The sequence below is a fragment of the Medicago truncatula genome, chromosome 4 (assembly GCF_003473485.1).
Source record: "Medicago truncatula cultivar Jemalong A17 chromosome 4, MtrunA17r5.0-ANR, whole genome shotgun sequence".
NCBI classification, from domain to species: Eukaryota; Viridiplantae; Streptophyta; class Magnoliopsida; order Fabales; family Fabaceae; genus Medicago; species Medicago truncatula.
The window spans coordinates 54,831,696-54,854,573 of NC_053045.1; the positions used below are offsets into that span (position 1 = coordinate 54,831,696).

Here is a 22,878-nt window from a genome sequence, read left to right on the forward strand (position 1 = left end):
TAGCATGAAGCACATTCAAAATACCTACGCTGTCATCTGTATCATGCAGGCAACAAACCTCACACAATGAACGAGGGTCATACGATGGATTTGCTGAACCAAAAACTTGACGATCAAATATTACACCAAATATTCCACATAATTAATGAAAAACCTGTACCACTTTAGCAAAATTATCAAGGTCAATATACAAGTTAAGGGATATGTGATCTAGACCATATACACATGTCGTACAGCTAATGCAGGTAGGCAGGGAATAGACAATGAGATAAGACAAGTCTCTTTTACACATACATTACTTTGTGTCTAGACTCGAGTTTGTGTTAAAACCTTTAATGAGAGTTTGATGTTTGTTTCACAAGATTAGAGAGGTTAATCTACACAAATGTATACCGAAGATACCCAATCAATACACACTAAAAAGAGGACAGTTTGGTTATAACAATAATTAAATTGGGTTTGTAATATATTAATTGAAATTTTGAACTTTTATGCTAAGGACCTTGTTGCGCTTGCACATATTGGACCTATATATTGGGATAAAAAATAAATATTTTATTTGATCTGTATATTTTCAATTTTTTATTTTTCAATTTTGCATTTAAGGAACATATAATATGTTGGCCAATGATTTCCATATACTAATATATATTTTTCTTTGAAATTATTACAATATATATGACACCATAGTGTTTTTTTTTTTGTTGGGAGTATATATGATATAATAGATATTGTGAATTAAAAAAGAATACTATGACCAGTACAACGGAGAGAAGAGTGAAGCGTGAATGCTAAGTCAATCAATGATAGAGGGATAGCCGTTATAAGTAGTGTGTGCGTGATTTTTAAGTAAACTCAGAAACCTAATAAGATAATCGATATTAAGTCGTGCATGCATGCATGCGTTATTTTAAAGTCAAAAACAAAATGTGCGTGATTCTAAAGTCAGATAAAGGCCTGCGTTATTTCAAAGTCCACACACAGTAACCTGTATATATATGAGCACTCTCCACAAGACCTCACTCACCATTCGATCTCAAACTATTATTCATTCGTTCAATTTCATGGTAATTAAGCAAATTAACTTCTCGATTCATGTTTCTTTTTCACTCTAACCTTCATTGCTTCATTGTATTTGTATATTCATATACATATATAAATATAATGCTTTTTGGTTTTTCCTGTTTCTATACAGGCTCTCCCTCAGCAGCAAATTGTTAACTATCCCACTTTCAAGCTTGTCCTTGTAGGTGATGGAGGAACCGGTCAGGGGCGGTTGCTAGTGTAAGGGAGAGGTAGCCATGGCTACCCAAAAAAAAAAATTTTTTTGAGCGAGTAGGGATATTTTTATTTTTAGCTACCCCTAATAATATATATTTAGCTACCCCAAATTTTATTTTAAGTGAAATAATTCTTTCCATCTTTATTTAGCTTTCGGTCGAACTTCAAATTATTTAATCATGTCGTATAGGAACCGGAAGAATAACACCCAAAAGAGATAAATAATAAATAATAAATAATAACAATCTTTGCTTTATTTAACAAATAAAATAATTCAATTGTAGGTAACAATTTTTATGGTTACTATATTTCTATAGTTAGGTTTTGTACCTTTTTATGTTTAGTTTAGCAATTTCATCAAAAATTGGTTTTGGGTTAGGAAAAGCAAATTAGGTTAATTATACTGTATAGTTTTACTTCTGGTTCTTTTTTTTTTTTTGTGACAACATTTAAACAACACAAATTCTTATGTTTATTTGATTTATTATCTTAGGTATGAGTAAAATGAAAACTATTGACAACTTCTTTAAAAAGAATCGATCCAAATGCTCCAAGTAGTTCCTCTTCAATTGAAGCATCCAATCTCATTATTTCACCTCAAGAACAAGAACAATCTGAGCCAAAACACCAAAGACTTTGTCATGAAGAAATGAGTCGTTCTCAAATTGAAGTAGATCCAGAATTGCAACCGATGATTTGGGACTTTCCTATAAATCAAAGAGATGAAATTCGTTGTGCCTATCTTAAACATGGGCCATGCCAACCTATTCTTAGAACATATCCTTTATCAAATGATGATCATCCTCGTCGTTTTCAAGCTTCTTGGTTTCAATTATTTCCTTATTGGTTAGAGTATTCTCATAAAAAAAAATGTTATCTTTTGTTTCCCATGCTACCTTTTTGGTTAGAGTACAATCCGTTATTCTATTGTGGTTTTTTCGGTACAATCTGTTGTTACCGCATTTTTTTGGTATAATCCGTTCATGTTGAATCAAGTGGATATTTTATGAAGAACATTTTATATAAGTAATAATTATTGTGATTTTTTTTTTTACCTACTTGGTTAGATTAGCTTAAAAAAAATTCTTTATATGTGGCCACCTCATGAAAATATTGCCAGCTTCGCCGCTGGAACCGGTACTACTTTTCGATCTTTCTTTCTTCCACTTAATTCTGATTCAAAATTACACACACACACTTCATATTAATTATATATGATATTGTTATTTGTTTGTGGCTGCAGGAAAAACCACTTTTGTTAAAAGGCATCTAACTGGCGAATTTGAGAGAGAGAAATATGAACGTAATTCCATATTATGCATGCCTAATCATTCATTAATTCATTTAATTAATTTAATTTTGCAATACAACAACTACCATTGGTGTGGAGGTTCATCCACTAGACTTTTATACAAATTGTGGAAAAATTCGGTTTAATTGCTGGGACACTGCTGGCCAAGGAAAATTTGGTGGTCTCAGAGATGCTTATTAGTAAGTTTTATACTATCTAAATCTTAATTTCATTATGTTTCTAACTCCCTTACTAATTTAGTTATTAATCATATACTTATGTTTCTCGCACGCTTGTTCAACTAGAGTATTTCTTAATGGTCGATATCCTGATGAAAACCTATGAATTATGTGCAGCACTCAAGGACAATGTGCTATTATTATGTTCGATGTAACTGCTCGTTTGACATACAAAAATGTTCCGACATGGCACGGAGATATCACTCGGTCAGTTCACTAATTTCATCAATTTTTCAGCTTACTAATTTGGGACTCTTAAATTCTTGTTAATAATCAGTGTGTGTGAGAATATACCCATTGTCCTGTGTGGAAACAAGGTTGATGTGAAGAATAGACAGATCAAAGCAAAGCAAGTTATATTTCACAGGAAGAAGAATCTACAATACTATGAAATATCTGCAAAGAGTAACTATAATTTCGAGAAACCTTTCTTATACCTTGCCAAGAAACTTGCAGGGTAAGTAACTAATTGAATATACTCTATTCATTCTTTGATATATATGCCAATGTCATGATTGATGAATGGTAGCAAATTATTTACTGATTCGTGTTATGATTCCAATTTCCAGTAATATGAACCTTCACTTTGTGGAGATGCCTGCTCTTGCTCCTCCTGAAGTCGCCTTTGATATAGCTGCGCAAGAATCGTAAGGACTTATGTGTTTTTATCTGCATTTTGGCTATTTTGTTCTTCCCTAATTACTTTGTTACTGATTTGATTTTGTGTATTGATTTATATTCTTTACAGGATTGAACAAGAAATATGTATGCCAGCATTTCAGCCTCTTCCTGATGGCGATGATGAAGCATTTGAGTAATTAGGTGGATTCAAACAATATAGTTTACTTAAATTCTATTGTTTGAATCCACCTCAAAATAATTGAATTCCCTCAAAATATTTCCCCATCCAAACACACTATAAGGTTTTCGAGAGTTTTTTTTTGTTCTGTTTGTGATGAATTATATTTCATCACAAAGAGATTTGGAATTAAGTTAGTAATTTAGCAATTTTAGCTAGTGTAGGTAAGGGTCAGTTTAGACAAAAGTTATTTTTATTGGTTTTATTCCTGCAAGCTGCAATTATGCTATATGTAATGGTAATTTGTTGACTTCTTCAGTCATTAAGTAAACCTTTGAATGATGCAATACAGATCATTACCGTATTTCTTTTGATAATTATTTGAACATGTGTGCATGGATGAAATTGGTCTCTTACAATCATGTTACATATCTTTTCTTGTTCTAGAAGTTATATGTTAAGGGACACATAAATGAAAATATGAATTTTATCCCTAACTTGCATGCCAATTTTTAGAGCAATATGTATGATGGTAAAGGATCTTAGTTTACTCTGCTAGCTGAAACTAAAAAATTGACATGCTAATTATATAATATGAGGAACTGTATCATAAGTTCCGATAAGTTAAACTAGTAGATTTATCAGGACATATTGAAGACAGAATTAAAAACAAGATTTTAAGGAAAAAAGTGAATTGTTGTAGTCAAAGGCATTGCCAAAAAGGATAGCAAATATTTTCTTGTCTCGTAAGAAACCAACAGCACGAGGCATCTATGTGCTGCATATGCAATTTTGAATGTTCCTTTGGTAGGAGCATTCACTTGGTTTGGTAGTTGAAATTTGAAAACTGAAAGAAGCTGATATTCTACCATTTTTTCTCTCTTTCTTAATCATAGCAACACCTTATATTCTGTGTTTGAAAGTTATTGCTTCGTGGCAAAACTAATTTGTTACTTTCTTAGATTCTGATGCCTTGTATTGGTATATTGGTCCAAAGTTTCAAAACCTAATGTATGTCATGGAAGTTAATTTTAAGGTACAGGTTTAGGTTATGGACAGTTGGCCTGGTCCAGGTACATTGGGATGAAAAGCCACATATCTCAAAGTTGATTGAACTAAACCTTGAACAGTACTAGCATAAAGGGTTCTCAATACTGGGCTCTTAATTATGCTCCATAAGGCCCTAAAAAATTCTGTTGCCAGTTTAACAATCTGTAGGCCTTTTGTGTTTGATGTAACTCAGGGCTGAAGTGGCAAACCCATCCATCATCACTGTTGCCATATGTTATATAGCCTTTACATGCTCCACAAATTTGTGACCTATCATTGACGTGTGAATAACTGAATACCAATAATTTACTACATGACTGATTGGCTCACAACAGTTTGATAACGACACGTCGATACTGGTAATAATAATCACAGTTTGATAATGACATGTTGAGATTGGTAATAATAATTACAGAAAATAGAACAAATGAGCGTAATTACATGTGTCAGTGTTAGATACTGACACATGATAGACACCGGACACGCTTCACTTGCAAATACTCATGTCTACAAAGCTTTGTTATCTGCTTCAGAGTAGAGTAGGCGTGACTTAGTGGACCAAAGATGTTGATGGATCCCTCCCTACCTACTGAAGCTCACCTTATTGAGCTCCATTTGCCAAAAGACATGTCTTGTCCTTATCTGTGTCGGTTCTAACCCACACCTACAGTCCCATTTAGCCATTACTACTCAACATGCCCACTAAGCAATGGTAGGAACCACCATGGTCCAAAAGTGGGCCTTGCGAAAGCTGGTATTACCCATTACCAGAAGCATGTTTATGAATTGTGGGCTCATAATATAGAATTTTGACCAATACCAACTAGAGCAGTACATTGTCCAATTCTTCAGGAGCTGGTTAGTGGTTACCTCTATCAACTTACTAACTAGGTCCCATTTCCCATATAGAGCACAACAATGTAAAATTCACCTTTAAATGGATGAGTTTCAATGTCGGTTGAGTGGGCTAGGGCTTGTTTAATGGGCTCAATTTGATATCTGGCCCATGCTGTCTAGCATCCTTTCACTGAATTGGATATACTTTCTTTTTTCCCTCTTTCCTAAGATGTTAATAACTTAATACTTAATAGTGTCCATATACACTTGTTCTGTAGCATTTCATTTTGAAAGCTACTATTAAACAGCATTGCCATCACATAGACAATAACAGCTAGCTTTGGTATCTATTTGCTTTTATTGTTTTGAGACTTTTTTTAGTGTCTGTCTATTCCTCAAATCAATGTATGAATTAATTAGAAGTCATGAATATGGATGTAGATACATGTCATGCAATTAATGTAACCATGACCTAGAAAATGAGAGATGCATGCAGAGCTCATGTATGTATAGTCATTTTATTTTATAGTTCAATGTATACTAATTAATAAATATCAAGTATATAGCTTAGCTAGCTACAGACTTAAAATTAGAAGCCATATCATACACTAGTAGGTGAGGAGGGTGTATGATTCATTTTAGGAGCATGGCCTAATTTTGAGTTCTGATCAATGTACCTTAATTGAAATCAATGCAACATGAATTGAGTACAGTTCACAGTGGCTTAAAAAAACATAGAATGTTATGGATAGACATAAGAACCTAGCTTATTAAGTTGTCATACATTTTCCTAATAATGATAGTATTTACAACACTAGTCCCACATTAACCCCAACTCCCAACATCATGAAAAAGTTACTTATAAGTGAATAGAATGGTAATTGAAGAATGTGACTTATCATGATATGGCCTATCAATACATATATTTACAACAAATGTATATGGGGAGCCCCTCTTGGTAGGGTAGGAAAAATGGTAAAGGGAGGGAAAAAAAAAACTTATTATAGCTAGTTTTCATGTAAATTAGAAACAGAACATATGTTGTGGAAAAGAAGCATGTGCTTATACATAAATGGTAGGGGCATCAATAAGATGATAGATAGCTACTGTCATTGTCTATGCCATATGTGTCTATTGGTGATGGGAATTAGAGACTAGGTGAAACATGAATTTATTGGCAATAGGATTGTTAGCTTAATTCCACTATATTTTCTATTTCATTTCCCCCCTTTCACTCTCAATCTCTCTTAGCTTGGTTGGGAATTTAGGATTATTAGGCATTTGCACATATCAATCACATATCACTTGAAAACTACTGTGCCTTGGGCTTTGCTGTTCACCTATGAAGTATTGATTCTGACACGTGGACATCAGTAATAATTTGAAAAATGAATTAGTTAACTCATTTGGGCTGGCGTGTTGGTTTGGGATTTTGTAGTATGCCCTTCCGAATGTCTCAATGCAATTCTCCTTAATACCAATTTTGATAAGTTAGTTTGACTTCAAAAAAAAGAAAAATGAATAAGTTAGCTGTCATAACATGTGTTGATGTTGTATCGATGTCAAACATTGAACACGCGTTCGATCATAAATTTTGGTGCTACAAAGCTGTTCACTTCTCATTTCTACAACTATACATAGGCTGGCCTCCGTTGATTTGTCAGATCATATATTTAGTTATTAGGACAGTTAGTTATTTGTTCTTAAAAATATGTACATGATTAGTGTATAATTTTGATTTGTACGTTATAACAAATTTAAATCTAACTTGACAAGTGTTTTAGGCATTCATATGATTCCACCCTAAACTAAAGAGCTGGAAGTTGGTTGTTACAAGAATGCAATTGGAAAAGTCAATGAAAAACAAATGCAATTGGAAACTAATTAATGTGAAACTAAGTTATTGGTTTATTTATGAGGTTATTTTTTAAAGAATACACACACAAGTCCTGTATTTGTTCATGATTGCGATGTTCACAACGAAAATTTTAGTGGGTTGTTAAGGAATAGACACAACATCAAGTTGTTAGAAAATATTAGACTTTGAACAACTTCCTACGATTGCATTAGACATTACATCTTAATCCAAAATTTTAAATCTTTACAGGTTGAGAATTGCTATATACCATGAATAGTCAAAATATACCTTTGATATATTTGTTTTTTTTTTTTTTTGAATTTATTATTTTCCAATGTCAAAATGACATTTTCTTCATCAAAGATCGTACATGATAAAAAATAGTTCAACACCTTAAAAGTTTATCTTATGTTTTTTTTCTTTATCATGTATTACGTTCTTTTGTTTTCTGTTGTGTGTTCTATTTAGTATTTAACTTTTTGTAGATCAAATACACCATAAGCTGATTATCTTAATTATATGTTGTCAACATATACATTTCCCTCTGATGTGAGACTTTTGCACTTAATATACCAACATCTTTTCAACCTCCTATTTTTCAAGCAAAAAGGGATTTCACATTTGACAAACAAATCGTTATTTTCTTGTGAACCGTCAGTCTAACAAAAAATTAATGATCTATCTTTTTTTTTTTGACAAAAATAAATGATATTAATTCATTCAAATTGGTAGAGTACATCGATACAATGAAAATTCGCTAAAAACAAAAAGGATGAATCTGTGAACAAACTCACAGCATCCATGTTAATAATATAAAACGGCAAAGTACTAAAGCCTACACATATGACTATATTTAAGTCTCTGGAATACCCATGTCTCCGAATTTGCAACGTTGACGACTTCAAAGTCATTGATTTGATCTGCACTGGATCGAAGCTGATCTGACAATCTGAACCGAACAAATACCTGAACGAAACAAGAAAGGCAAACAACGTCGTACAAAGACGACGAACAAAACAAGGTCGCACTAAGACGACGAAATCACAAAAAAAGAAACGAAATAGACGTGTAAATCACTTATTTCAATAAAAGGGAAATAGAAAAACAAATTAGAGGGTGATTTTGGGTCAAAAATTGACCCTAAATCACCCCTCTTTGGTGGATGAAAGTGAAAAAACTAGAGTTTTGATGACGGCTCCAAAAAGAGAGAAGGGAACATGAGTCAAAAGTTGAAAACCTATCATTAATGATCTATCTATGAAGCGTTAGTTTATTGCTAAAAGTTTGATTATGAATCTCAAAGGAAAAAGTTCCTTTTCCTAATAAGCACTCAAGGATAGAATTTTAATCTCCTTGTAAGTAATACTTTAATTGATACTTCCTTCGTCCCTTAATGTAGACATTCATTGTCTTTTTCACATTTTTAAGAAAAGTTGTCAGTGTAATTAATGTGTCTGTTTTGTGTGTTAATATTACGAAATTGTCCTATGTTTGTATGTGTATTAAATTTGACTTTTCATATTTCAAGGCAAGATGATGGTATTAATTAGGGGTATGTTTGGGAAAAAAATAATAAATGCATCTAATAATTTAAAAAGAGATTTACATTTAGGGACAAAAATAAAATCAAATGGGTGTTTAGATATAGGGACGGAGGGAGTAATAATTTTCACTTTTTCAAATTTCCTTTAAAAACAATGATTTCTTTTGTTGTTGAAGGATTTAAAAAACAAAGAAATAATAGTGCTTCTATTTATTTAAAAAAAAAATAATGATTTTTCTAGAATGTTTACCATCCAGAGTTCACAGAAGTATATCTAAAATTAATTACGTTATTCCTACCCAAAAAAAATTATTAATTTATAAGTTTATTGTCTATTTGCTAACAAAAGATACATTATGTTTTTATAAAAGAAAAATCATACACTCTTTTTTAAGGAATATACTAAGAATTGCTCAATAATAAAAAGGAATATACTAAGTTTTTATGAAAAAACTTGAAAACGCAATTTGATTATCTTATGTTAAATTTCCCATGTGCTTCTACAATCTTGTACCTTAACAAATTACCCATGTTAAACATAATTTTATAAGTTGGAGGATTTTTTTTAACCGGAGGAGATGACATACTTTTTCTTTTTAAATTATGAATACTATAAAATATTTGTAAAATTAACTTAAATGTGATTGAAGTGTTACATATTATTTATCATGTTGTTCAATTTTCTTAAAATATCAAAATATTTCAAAATATAAACTTACTCCTCTAAAATTCTCTCATCCAAAACAAACCCTAAACAAAATCCTCCAAAAGCCCCTTCCAAACAGAATAACAGATCATAAATCTCAAATACCACCGGGACCTAATGCAAATAATCATATGCGATGTGTTCCTTCAAAAAAATCATATGTGATGTGTGTGTATGAGTTATTTATTAATCTCAGAGTACCATATTCAATTCCAACTTATAAAAAAAAAAAATACCAAACCAAGTATATTACCTAAATTGATTTGTATTTTGTTCCGAAGGTGCTCACTAAAAATAAAACCAGTTTGAAGGAAATTACATAATGATAAATCCCTATTACTACCTAATTCAACTTGGTTATGTTCAGTGTTCAAACTAAACTAAACAGCGTCCATTCTAAATTTTGAGACAACCGAAAAAGCTCACGCTTTTATTTATTTGTTGAAAATTTAAGTGTGAATTGTTTAGTACCGTCTTCAAAAAAACATAGTATTGTTTAGTACCATATACAGACTAGAAATAAGCTAAATAAAGAACTTTTTTTGTCAATTAATTTAGTGGCAATAATTTTACCCCTTAAGATAATAATTAAGTCGAGATCCTGGGGTTTACACTCGTGGAACTTATATATTGCAATGTTAACTGAGTTAAACTTAAGAGGATGAGAAATTTAATGTAAACTCAATATTGAATGTAATTGAGCTAAAATTTGTTGGAACTCCCTGCTCTCCCATCAGACCAAACTTCTCTATTATCATTTTTGGTTTTGTACCAAAACAACAAAAAATGAAACGAGCTAAACAAAAAAGGGTTAATGGTGTTTTATCCCCTTGTAATATATGTCATTTTTTGTTTTCCCCTGTAAATTTTTTTTTTTATTTACCCCCTGTAAAAAAAAAATATTTTTGGAATACCCCCCTAATAGGTCATAAAAAAACAACTTTATTTTTTTTTTAAATTACAGGAGTAAATCAAAAAAAATATTTTCCAGGAGGGAAAATAAAAAATAACCTATATTATAGGGGGTAAAACACCATTAACCCAACAAAAAATATATAAAAAAACTGATTCATATAATCAGTATAATATCTTTATGATATATATGGTGTCCAAATCACTTGTATTGTTGTTTTTAGTCCAATGTAATATGTAGATTTCTCGAGTATTTTAGATTCTCATGAGAAACCAAAAATCAATTGTTGATAAATGAAAGAATTAAATCATACTTTTGTTTTTAAAAAGGGACCAAAGTTAGGTGAAAGTAAAACTTAATTTTATACGAGGGGGCCATTGGAAAGAGACATAATTGGACAAGGATGGTTTTAATGGGACAAAACACATAGCATAAAACGCAGCACCTTGTGTTCACCTTCTACATTTGTCCATAAAAGCAAGCAGACATGCATATGAACAATAATAATCACATTAATTAAATTACTGTATCGTTGTGAACATTAAAATCTTGGGGATGGTGGAGAAAAAGTAAACTTGGTCACCATCGATAACTGTTTTTAACTGAAAAAGTGCAAACAATGCCCCTCAAATCACGAGGGCTAAGGTGGGTAGAGAAATAGTAGTATATTCAATATTTATATTCATATGATATGATTAATAGTATTTCACTTTTGTTAATTATTATAAGCATAGGCATAACATCATCAATAGTTGTAATATTTTGTCTATATTATCTGTGCATACTGAATGATAATAGAACCAAAAAAGGTACGGATATTTTGCCTTATGTCTTTGATTGTCATATATCACTTCTACTGGCAGAGGTTGTTATCTTTGTGCACTCCAAAACAAATCTGACCCTCTGCCGTGCCGTGCTGTTCTGTTCTGCTGCTATCTCTCCCTCCCTCCCTCGATGTAGATGCAATAGAATATAAACATTTTGGGACCATGTGACATATGAGATCTTAATTTTATTCTTTATTATTAGTAGTGCCTTTTTCCAAACTTTTACATTTTGGTGTTTCCTTTTTGTTTCTAGGTACACATTTTATTTGCATAATAATAATAATCAAACCTTTCTACCAAACACATACATTACCAAAGATATTTTATCTATTCGTAAGGCATGACAAAACAATGCAAGGTTTTCAAAAATTAAATAACTGAATATGTTCAGAATCATAATAAAGGATTCAGCTCATATCCTTTCCTAAAAAAAAAAACTCATATTTAAAAAACCGACATTTTATGAGATGGAAGAGTGATGTTGAACAATATATAAGTGAGAGAACTTATGAATATCTTGTTTTAAAATTTTAGGTTAAAATGGATGTTCAACCTCATTTGTATGGTTGCTCTTCACTCAATATGATCATCATCCAAACTTCTGTTATGATCCAACAATGGTATGAGACACTGACGAATTCAAGAATTTTGAATAGTGGGGCACCATATATTAAAAATTTGTAGAATTATATATATGTTATATTTCATTTTCAAAAGCATAAATACCCATCATAATTGTCCTCAACAATTTTTTATATTCTAAATACATATTGAATGTTTTTCTCATTTTCAATATCAATAAAATATCTCTTTCTATATAAATAATTAAACAATCAATTAACCAGTCATCTCCCATTTGATTTCGCATCTGATTCATATTATAAAAAAAAGGATTTGAGATATATATGATGATAGGTGTGAGCGAAGAGAAAAATGATATTTGGTAAGTGTGGAGCATGTGATCTAATTGTCAACTATTGGTACATTATACTACCAAAAAAAGTTTTTGAAAACTTATTGTAGGCACAAGCCACACATTTGTCCTTGGTATCGGATTATGTGACAAATGTGAGTTAGAAATCTCGCATCGAATAAAAAAGTGAGTGTTAAATGAATATAAGTGAGATGACTCATAAATTCAATGGATTTATGACCAATTTGATGGTACATGCATAAATGCATATATTTATATATATTTATAGTTTTGTAAATATAATAGAATTATATATTGACGTACTCGTGATTTAAAAAGAATCAAATTGTTTAATTAGTAGAAAAATAGATTTTTAAAACTTATAAAAAATTATTTATTACTTTATTTAAAATTTACAATCTTGTCGTTTGAGTATGATATGTATTTTATCTTGTCAAAGTTAAAAATAATTTTTTACATATTTAAATCTAAAAAAATAATGAATGATTTTATCCAATTTTTTATGACGTGTGTCTCAAACACATGATAATATAGACGTTTATCATATCACTATCATATTATATTCTTATTTTACTTTTTATGTCTCTATTTTATCATGGACACCAAAAAAAACCTTTAAGATTTAGGGCTGAGATATGTTGTCTAGTCTCACTTGTGTAATTGTTTATAATCAAATATCCAAGATGTATATGATGTATGTTTCCTATATATTTTTTGGTTGAATGATGTTTAATATCTTGTCTAATTTATTTTTGAAATACATTGATTATTTGACGTCATATAAATATGTAATGTAATTGTTGCTAAAACCAAACTGTCTGATCTAATCAAACTACATTATATTTTGATATTTACATCAAATAGTTATTTTTTTTTTACCTCTAAATAAATACCCCAAAGTATCATTTTCTAGGGGGGGCATGAAGGAAGGAAGAAGCCCGTTCCGTTCCATTACATCCACCCACCACGTTACCAAACTTAATGAAATACAAAAGGTCCCCACGACAAACCTGGAGACACAGAGACACAAGTTATCACTAATGAAGCTATGTAGGTCTGAGTTGATGCCACAAAAGGACAAACTCGGATTCGAAATTAAATGATTGAATGAATGGATTTTCTAGCACTTTATTTACAATATTCAGGATATTGTTGTGACTTGTGAGTAACAATACAATGCATATTTATCAACTTTTTTTTTTACTAAAAAAAATAGTATGTACTTTTCATTTTCACCAAGCAAATGCAGCAATACCTCTCTTCCAATTCTAGCTTTCAAAATGGGCTGGTTTAAACAAACGGTTGAAAATACACAAACGAATTTTGGAATTAGGAATTTAAATTTACTTCATTTATCTATTCTCCATTTATATTATTTATTTGGGAGTGTTGTAAACAATCTCTTTTCAACCCTTTATCTAAAATTCTTGCTTGGAGATTGATGCACGATAGGCTGCCAACAAAAAACAATCTTTTGCACCGTGGTATTATTCAAGCCGAGGCTATCAGGTGCGTGACGGGGTGCGGACACGGCGAATCAGCATCTCATCTGTTTCTTCATTGCGACATTTTTGGTTCCTTGTGACAGCATATCAAGTCTTGGATTGGCGTTTCAAGAGTCAACCCTCATAGTCTTCGTCATCATTTTATTCAGTTTACTCACTACATAGGTGATTCGAAGACTCGACGATCTTTTCTTTAGCTTATATGGCTTCTATGCGTTTGGCTAGTTTGGAATGAACGTAATAACATACTCATTAATAACATTCAAACTCCCATCATAGAGCTTATAGACAAATTTAAATATAATTCTTATTGGTGGCTGAAAGCTAACAATGTCACTTTTGTGTATGGTTTTCAGAGATTGTTCGGACCCTTTGTTATGCTTGAATATCGGCTGACCTTTGATATTGTAATTATATGGTTGACTGACTGTATCTTGGGGTGGTCTTTTTAGTACACCTTATACTAAAGAAGTGTCACTCTCGTTGTTTATATATTCCATTTTTATTCTTAGAAAAAAACGGTGATACAAATCATTTTGAAAACCAAAAATCTAACAAAAAATTTAGATGACTAAAACAAAAAGTATCAATATATATAGGAATAAAGAATAATACTTAGCCAACTTTTTTTTATGGTCAGGTAGTCTAGTAGCTAGAGAATGTGAGAATAAGTGGGGTGTCCGAGGTTTGAACCCCGATCCCTGCATATAATAATGCAGTGTCCTACCAACTGAGCTATGCTCACGGGACAATACTTACCCAACTTTATTTAACGATTATGCTATTTACTAGGCATATTATTTGATAGTGAACTTAAACCCTTCTCGTAAGTGCGCATTTTCTTGATCGGTCAACTTGTTCAATCAAGAAATATCATCCCTATTATACATTATCATCATTGGTTAATGGTTAGCAAAGTTAGTGAAAATCTTTCATTCTAAAGACAAATCGTTTCCCTTCATGATTTGGAATCGAGTACGAACCGAATTTCAATCCTTCACCCTTTTATTTCACAAAGGTCAAAGTGTTCTTTCATATAAAAAAGTAATTGAATGTGGAGAAAGCCAAATATATGTACAAAAACAAGTGGTCGCATTCCTAAGCGTGGCCACTAATAAACATTAAAAAATGTCATGAAGTTGATGGAAGTATATTTCAAACGATGACCATAATCACAAATAGGAGATTTGAAATATGATGGGTAAAGATTTGCTAAAGAATTATATGTACTATATCTCTTCATTGGTTCTTAATTATAGGCTTTTTCAATTAGTCTCCTACCAACTAAATCTTTTTCATAGCTTTTGAAGTTTCTTTTACTTGTGAAATGAAGAATTCTACTTGTGAAATGAAGAAAAAATTTAAGCAAAAAAACATATATATAAAAGTCTTGTATTGGCGCCAGCTATTGTCATTATGTTCATAGTTTTATTCTTTTTTTGCTATAATAAAATGCATAGCTTTCGTTTCTAGTCTAGAATAATTGAATAATTGAATTCAATTTCTATATTTGTTTTGACCAATAATTCCAAAACTTCTTTTCAGCGTACTCTCCATTTGTTTTTTTTTTAATCAAAAGATAGATGCATGCTTTTTAGTGGTCTATTAACAATCATTTTGGTTGTATATTCCTCATTGTCCTTATATATCTTGTTAGATGCTCTTACCCAATACCATAACTAGTTATAGCAACTTTGAAATTCTTGACAATGCTACCATTGGAATTTGAAAGTAACAGAAAATGTTGAAAAGAGAAAAGGAGGATGTGGGGGTTGAAAAATATAGAGGAATATCAACATTAATTGATTTGATGGTTTAGTTATGATGGCACCTTTAGTTTTCTATCATTTCCTTTACACGAAAGTAAAATATTGCTCCATCAAATTCAGTTTTTGTTGCCCCTTGGCATCTCCCTCTCTATAATTTCTTTGATTTTACAAGTAATCTTATCATTCACTTTTTAAGTGAGGCCTGACAATTGACTGCCTATGGAATATACATATGTGCATGCGCTGCCACTTGATTGTTTTAATTTAATTAATTAATCCAAAGCATGGAAAATATTTTGTAGGACCATAATATATTTTTAGTTCTCTCTAATTTTGTAAGGAAATGAGGCGAAAAATACATGTTTCCACAATTGTTCATGAAGCTGATGAAGTGTTAGATAGTAATAGATATAGTAACTCACATATGAGGTCGCCTCTTTGCAAAATTCCAAGCCAACAGCACTAATTAATATTTCTCTTAAAACAATAGAGCTCCATAGGGCAATGAACCAAGCAGAAATGATTAAATATGATGTTGGGTTAGGGCTGATTTGTTATAGAATTAAGGCTTAATTATACTTTTGGTTCTACTATTTTGACCAACTCACGAAAATGGTCTTATTTTTTTTAAATCGAACAAAATTGTCCTTAAACTATATGTTTTTTGCAGATTTAATCCTATCTCCCTATTTTCAACTCCAGAAACGCACAGAAATGACAGTTTTAGTTCAACCACTTATGTTCAACCATGAAATAAACAAGGAATAAATTATGTGGGTACAAGGAATCTACTTTGTTCAGCACACAAACCAAGAAAAACCCTAATTTCTAAGACATGTTTCACGTATGTAACATGTCTCGGAAATTAGGTTAGTGTGCTAAATAAAGTAGATTCCTTGTACCCACATGTTTTATTCTTTGTTTATTTCATGGTTTAGCATAGGTGGTTGGACTAAAACTGTCATTTCTGTGCGTTTCTGGAGTTGGAGATAGGAAGATATGACTAAAACTGCAAAAAACATATAGTTTAGGGACGATTTTGTTCGATTTAAAAGAGGTAGGACCAATTTCGTGAGTTGGTCAAAATGCAAGGACCAAAAGTGTAATTAAGCCTAGATTTAAAAAGGAAAATGCTAACTAGTGCCCCAAGGGTGATGGTTAAGAAGATAAATATAGAAATTCTGCATTGGAAATTGATGAAAAGTGGAATGTTTAACTTTATGAAAATCAAAAAGTTATTGTTTTTAATGAAAATTTTCTATTTTTGAAATCCTTAACCCTTAGGGCAATGGTTAGCAAGACCCATTTAAAAAGGGTCTTGCTAACAAGTGTCTTAAGGACATTGTTTAAGGAACACACAAAAAGAAATCATGTCTTGAAAATATAAGTTAAACATTTGTTAAAAGTCACAATCGTACAATTTTCAATGCAAAAGTTGATATTTTTATATGCTTAAAGAATGCTCTTAGAACGCTTGTTAGCATTTTCCATTTAAAAAAAAAAGTGTTTTTTTTTCTAAAAATAATTTATTTGAAAACTTACTCAATAATAAATTAAATGAAAAATTTCCACAATCACTGATTTAAATATTCTTTGTTAGAGATTTTCAATAATAACAATCACATAACACAAATTCTTTGAAGTTTTCTATAAATAACAAAAATCACATAACAAAATATCCAAAAAAAAAAAAAAAAAGTCGTAGCAAAGAATGATATACTTCAAATGATTTTTTTAAGATAAGTTGTTTAAATCGATTTTTCATTAAAAGCTTTCTTTTAAAGTTCTTTGTTAAAAATATTATAACAGAAATTTCTTTGAGTTAGGGTAATGAATGGATTTCAAATTATTAGTTTTCATGTGGTAATTGAACTTTCCTAAATTTAACTTTATCTAAATATTTCATAAAATTCTTTTATTTTGAAAATTCTCCAAAACTATCATTCAAACAGAATTTAAACTACCACAAATTATTACATTAGCTAAGAAAGTTTTCTCATCCAAACACAGCCTAAACTTAAATTTGCCAAAATACTTCGTAAAATTCATTCATTTAAAAAAAATGTTTAAATTTATAACCCAAAAATATAATTTACCTCAAAAAAAATTAAATTACCCTATAAATTATATTCCTTCAAAAAATTCTAACATTTTTTAAACAAACGAAAAGGCTCTGCCCATCACAAGAAATGCACGAGGAGAACTCAGAGAGTCGACAATATGTTACGATAACATGAAAAACAACAACCTGAAACAAATCAATAGCTACTATAACTCATATACTATAAAGGATTAACCCACCATTGAGTAATATCAAAAGCTAAACATGATCAGACAAGGAAGGGGATTCACTAAGGATGTACCCATCCTTTGCCTAACTAGAAACCAAATGCTAACAAAAATATTACAACCCAAAAACAAATGGTCTATAGTTTCTTACTGTCCACACTCGGTTACACAAACATTCAAATGTGAATAAATTACTCTACGGTTGGATATTTGTATATTGTCTTCACTTTTACCTAAAACAAATATTCATGTGAGATGTTGAACACGATGTGCCAACATCCTGACATGGTTCAGTTGACCTGCATCCTACTTTGTTTTACGCACACGCTTTTTTATTTAAGGAATTCACGTCTTTATTCTTGTTGGTCAAACTGCGTGTTTTTTTAGCACAGGATCAGATCGTTTTGTGATTTTCTAAGATTGTGTTATCTACTTAGGAAAGTTTGGAGGTGATCAGGATGTTCCTAATAATGTGCCTACATATTAGGAGTTTCCTTTTCTGATTCTGTTGATCGTGAAATGGATCACCGGATTGTTCAGAAGCCCAACAAGTTTTACTGACCCGTATTGCTTCAGTATTTCAACAAGACTGGAAGACCTAGAGAAGTATTCAAGCCGTCATCTAAAGAATAGATCATCTAGGGTTTTGAGTCTGTTTATGTGAGCCTTTCGTGTATCATCTTGATGCATGTTTAGGACTGTGTTTGAGTTGTAAATTGTGCACTACTCTGAAGCTTTTAAGCAAAGAGTTAGATAGTTTGAAAACTGCACCTAAGTTGTGAAGTATGGTGTTTAGTTGTTTTGTTTGAAGGTAACTTCATTTTATTGTATTTGTAATTTGAGAATCACCTGTGATCAGTTTTAAGGGAGTGAGATGAGATCTCAGATCTAGGAGTTCATGTAACACCCCGTTTTTCCAACTTGAAAAATTTTGCATAAAAATCAGAGTACTCAACTTAAACAGGATGTCACACTTCTTTAAAAAATAAATAGAGAAAAATTACTATTTATTCAAAACATCTTTTATCAATAATTCAAATTACATCGCAGCGGAAAACATTAATTAAACAACGCAATGGCACAACGGCCTCAACATAAACAACTTATTAAAATTTCATTCTAGGTAGTTCATCAACATAATTCATAAATATACGTAACAAATGGAAAACAATGCAAAGATCCTCATCCCGTTACGTATCAGAGCTACCTAAGACGACGCGTGAGAGAGTCAACTCACATCAACGGCTAATTCTGGTTATCTGCACGTTACCCACGTAGAAGCAACATTCAAACAAAAAGGGAGAGATTTCACATTCAATAACAATAAGCGTATAATTCTTTAAAAGAATTTAACGACGCATAACAACACCTATTCATCTTTAGTAAAACTAATAAACAATAATTTAAGTAAGAGAATTTATCAACACAAAACAACAACAAATCATCATCAACAATGCTTCACATAAACAACAACGATAAATAATATTGATCCTTCACATAGTTCCAACTATAAATCATCAATCAACTTCAAATCATCATTACCAATGTTTCACATAAACAACAACAATAAATAATATTGATACTTCACATAGTTTCTCATTAACAACTCACTAGTAATTGACAACTTGACAACAACGACAATGTGACAACATCGACATCAACTCGACAATGCAACGGCAACAACATCAACTTGACAATGCAATATGCATGTGGTACCAATCAGGGCATCAAGCCCCCAACGTATAGAGAAAATAGGCTCACAGGGCATCAAGCCCCCAACTTTAAAGAGTATGCATGGACTCAGCAGCCAACAACTTAGACAACTTCAACAACTTATACAACTTACAACTTCAACAATTTATACGACAACTTACAACTTAGCGACTTTGGCAATAACTTGCAACTTTAACGACATTGACGACAACAGCTGCAACGACTTCGCATCATGATATCATAATTCATCAATTATAAACAACATCATATAACATCATATTTATCAACATATACCTTCATATAATACTTCATCAATCATGAACAACATCATATAACATCATATTTCATCAACATATACATTCATATAATAATTCATCAATCATGAACAACATCATAGGACATCATATTCATTAACATATACATTCATATAATACTTCATCAATCATGAACAACATCATATAACATCATACTCATCAACATATACATTCATATAATAATTCATCAATCATGAACAACATCATATAATATCATAACATAGGTTAAATACTCTTAAACATCTTAATTGAACTCATAGTACACAAGCTTTGAAGTTTGGAGACAATCCATAAGTTTTGGGTTGACCTAGAAATAGTTATGCGGAATTTTCACAAAATTTCACTAAGACGTCTTTGGAGTATTTTTATCATAACTCAAAAACCAAACATCATTTTCAAGTCAAACCAAAGTCACTGGAAAGCTAACAAAATTATCTACAACTTTCATGTTTACACCAAAGGCCAATTCAAAACAGAAACGTGTGAAAAAGACGCAAGAACATGAAACAGGAGATGTTGTCATTGTGCAGCTCTCGGGAAAAACCCATTTTTCACCCCAAAATCCCAATTTTGACTTCCCAATGCCCAAATTTGATTCCAAAACTCGTCTAACCATTTCTATACATGATAAAGCACTCAAAACCATATAAAACTTGACCCAAAACATTATTTTAGAAAATCACCAATTATCAACCTAATTCATCGGATTATCCACTCTTTCTACAATCAATTTTAGTTTCAAACCCTAATTCTACAACATCAAAACCAATTAACAACTACAAGGTTAAACCCTTTTTCAGGATTACATATTTATGATTAAAGAAGGTTAGTCCCACACTTACCTTAGGTTAGATGATCGCAAGGTTCTACCGCTTTCTCTTCTCTGACTCTTCTGTTCTCTTGGTTTCTCCCTTTTCTCCCAAAAACTTGTTTTACGTATTCTTATTTTCTAATTCTAACTCTCCCTTTTATATAAATCTTTAACCTACTTATTTTCTCTTATTTCCAAATCTGCCCCCAAAGTCTCATTATTATAATTAATATATATAATATTTCTATAACAAATAACAAATATATCTCTATAACAAATATATTTCTACACCAAATAACAAATATATTTCTACACCAGATAAAATATATATTTCTACACCAAATAAGAAATATATTTCTACACCACATAACATATATATTTCTACACCAAATAACAAATATATTTCTACACCAAATAACATATATATTATACTAATAAATACCAACATATAACATAACAAAATATCACTCATCAAAATAAATCGATTAAATTATAAAAAGACATCTAAACTCAATAAAATAAATAAATAATAAAATAGGGCGTTACAGTTCCTAGGTTGAAGTCAATACGGGTAGGTCCTAGGTCATAAGTGCAAACGAGGAGTTTGCTGAGAGCTATTGAATAAGGATTACACTAGTGGATTTCCTTCATGGCTTGGTAGCCCCCAGAGTAGGTGACGTTGCACCGAAATGGGTTAACAAACTCATTGTGCCTTTTACTTTTATGCTTTGCATTTTTCTTGTCTTTGTTAGCTTAGTGTTCGAAACATTTCACTCAACATCTTATTTTGTATAACCTGTGTTGAAACATCGCAAAGAACATCTTAAGTCTAACGTGCCATAATTTAATCTACGTCTTACCATATTATCTTCTATAGGAATATGATTCCAAAAAAAAAAAAAAAACCGTCATTTAAAAATTGATACTTTTAACGGAGTTGTTTTATTCCAAATGATATCTTGATAGTCATAACAATGAATATGTTATGTCGTCGTCAAAAACTTATAAACCTCACATACATTGTAACTTTTTTCAAAAGATAGTTGTCTCTTCCAATAATCTTCCACACCATCTTGCAGAACGATGTTAGATAAAAGGGCGCAACATTGCCCTCACATCTCCTCCTCCCAAGCAAATAATCTATGTCGCCACTTCCAATCTTCTCCATTTAAACTCCAATCTAAAGCAAACATCTTAGCTACCAAAACATCCTTATTCTTCACTAAATCAAACAATCTCCTGAATCTATCACATCGCCCCTACCTCCAATCAAACATCCGCGCCAAAACGCATTTTGGCCTCATCACCCACCACCCGCACCAAATTATTGTCAAACCACCTACCCCTAGTCTTACTGTAAACAAATGATTCCACCAAGTTGTCCCTAACCGTCCTCCTTCTCTCACCCTCCATCCATCCATTACATATCTCGCTACTATAACCTTATACCAAACACTATTCTGCTCCTTATGCATCATCCAACACCATTTTTTTATGTCAAATTAAATTCCCAAATTCTATGCATGTCCAAATTGTCATTCTCCTTCTCTAAACAAACTCTATCCCATTTAATCCAAGGGATTTTTTCTAATTTCCTCACACACACACTCTTATCATTTAATTCCACTCTACATCAAAGGACGATGAAGTTTCGTTCCAATTTAATATGGCAGAGAAATTCATATTTTTATGAGTCGAATTCCATCTTTAAGTTTCATCCCAATTTGATGATCATATAGATTTCAAGCAAAAAAAGAAAGTTGTATTATTTTATGAAACATAGGTTCATGTTTTCAAAGACCATTCAAATTTATTTTTGAATGTAATTAAATGGGGTGATTGGAAATTTTAGGAAAATTATAAGTATACGCTTATACAAATGTTTTTATTGAATTGTTTTCATTTTTAAATATTTTTGTTTGGCTAGAGTACTAAAATTATTCATTTTTAAAATGTGTTGGTCTCTTTTTATAATTTTTTGAAGTTTATGGTAAAAGCATACATATACAATGAAAATTGATCCTAAATGTAGATTTTAAAAAGTGGAAAATAACATAGTAGATCATGAATTTCAAAATATTAAAAAATAGGAACACATTTGCAAAATGCAATTCGATCCTTGAAAGTTCTTTAAGTGTATATAAATATTTTTTAATATAGAGAAAAAATGTATAAATCTTTAGTACATTTCTTTTTGAC

The 22,878-nt window shown here is 31.2% G+C and overlaps 1 protein-coding gene across 1 annotated transcript; it reads left to right on the plus strand.

The window, feature by feature from the left end:
- Window positions 1-915: 915 nt before the first annotated feature.
- Window positions 916-3,955, plus strand: LOC11441617 (GTP-binding nuclear protein Ran-2). The gene is made up of 8 exons (XM_024781766.2): window positions 916-1,067; window positions 1,196-1,265; window positions 2,525-2,584; window positions 2,655-2,772; window positions 2,929-3,018; window positions 3,089-3,268; window positions 3,381-3,458; window positions 3,560-3,955. Exons 1-8 carry the CDS (start codon window positions 999-1,001, stop codon window positions 3,627-3,629), a joined length of 735 nt encoding a protein of 244 aa, XP_024637534.1. The 5' UTR covers window positions 916-998; the 3' UTR covers window positions 3,630-3,955.
- The last annotated feature ends 18,923 nt before the right edge of the window (window positions 3,956-22,878 follow it).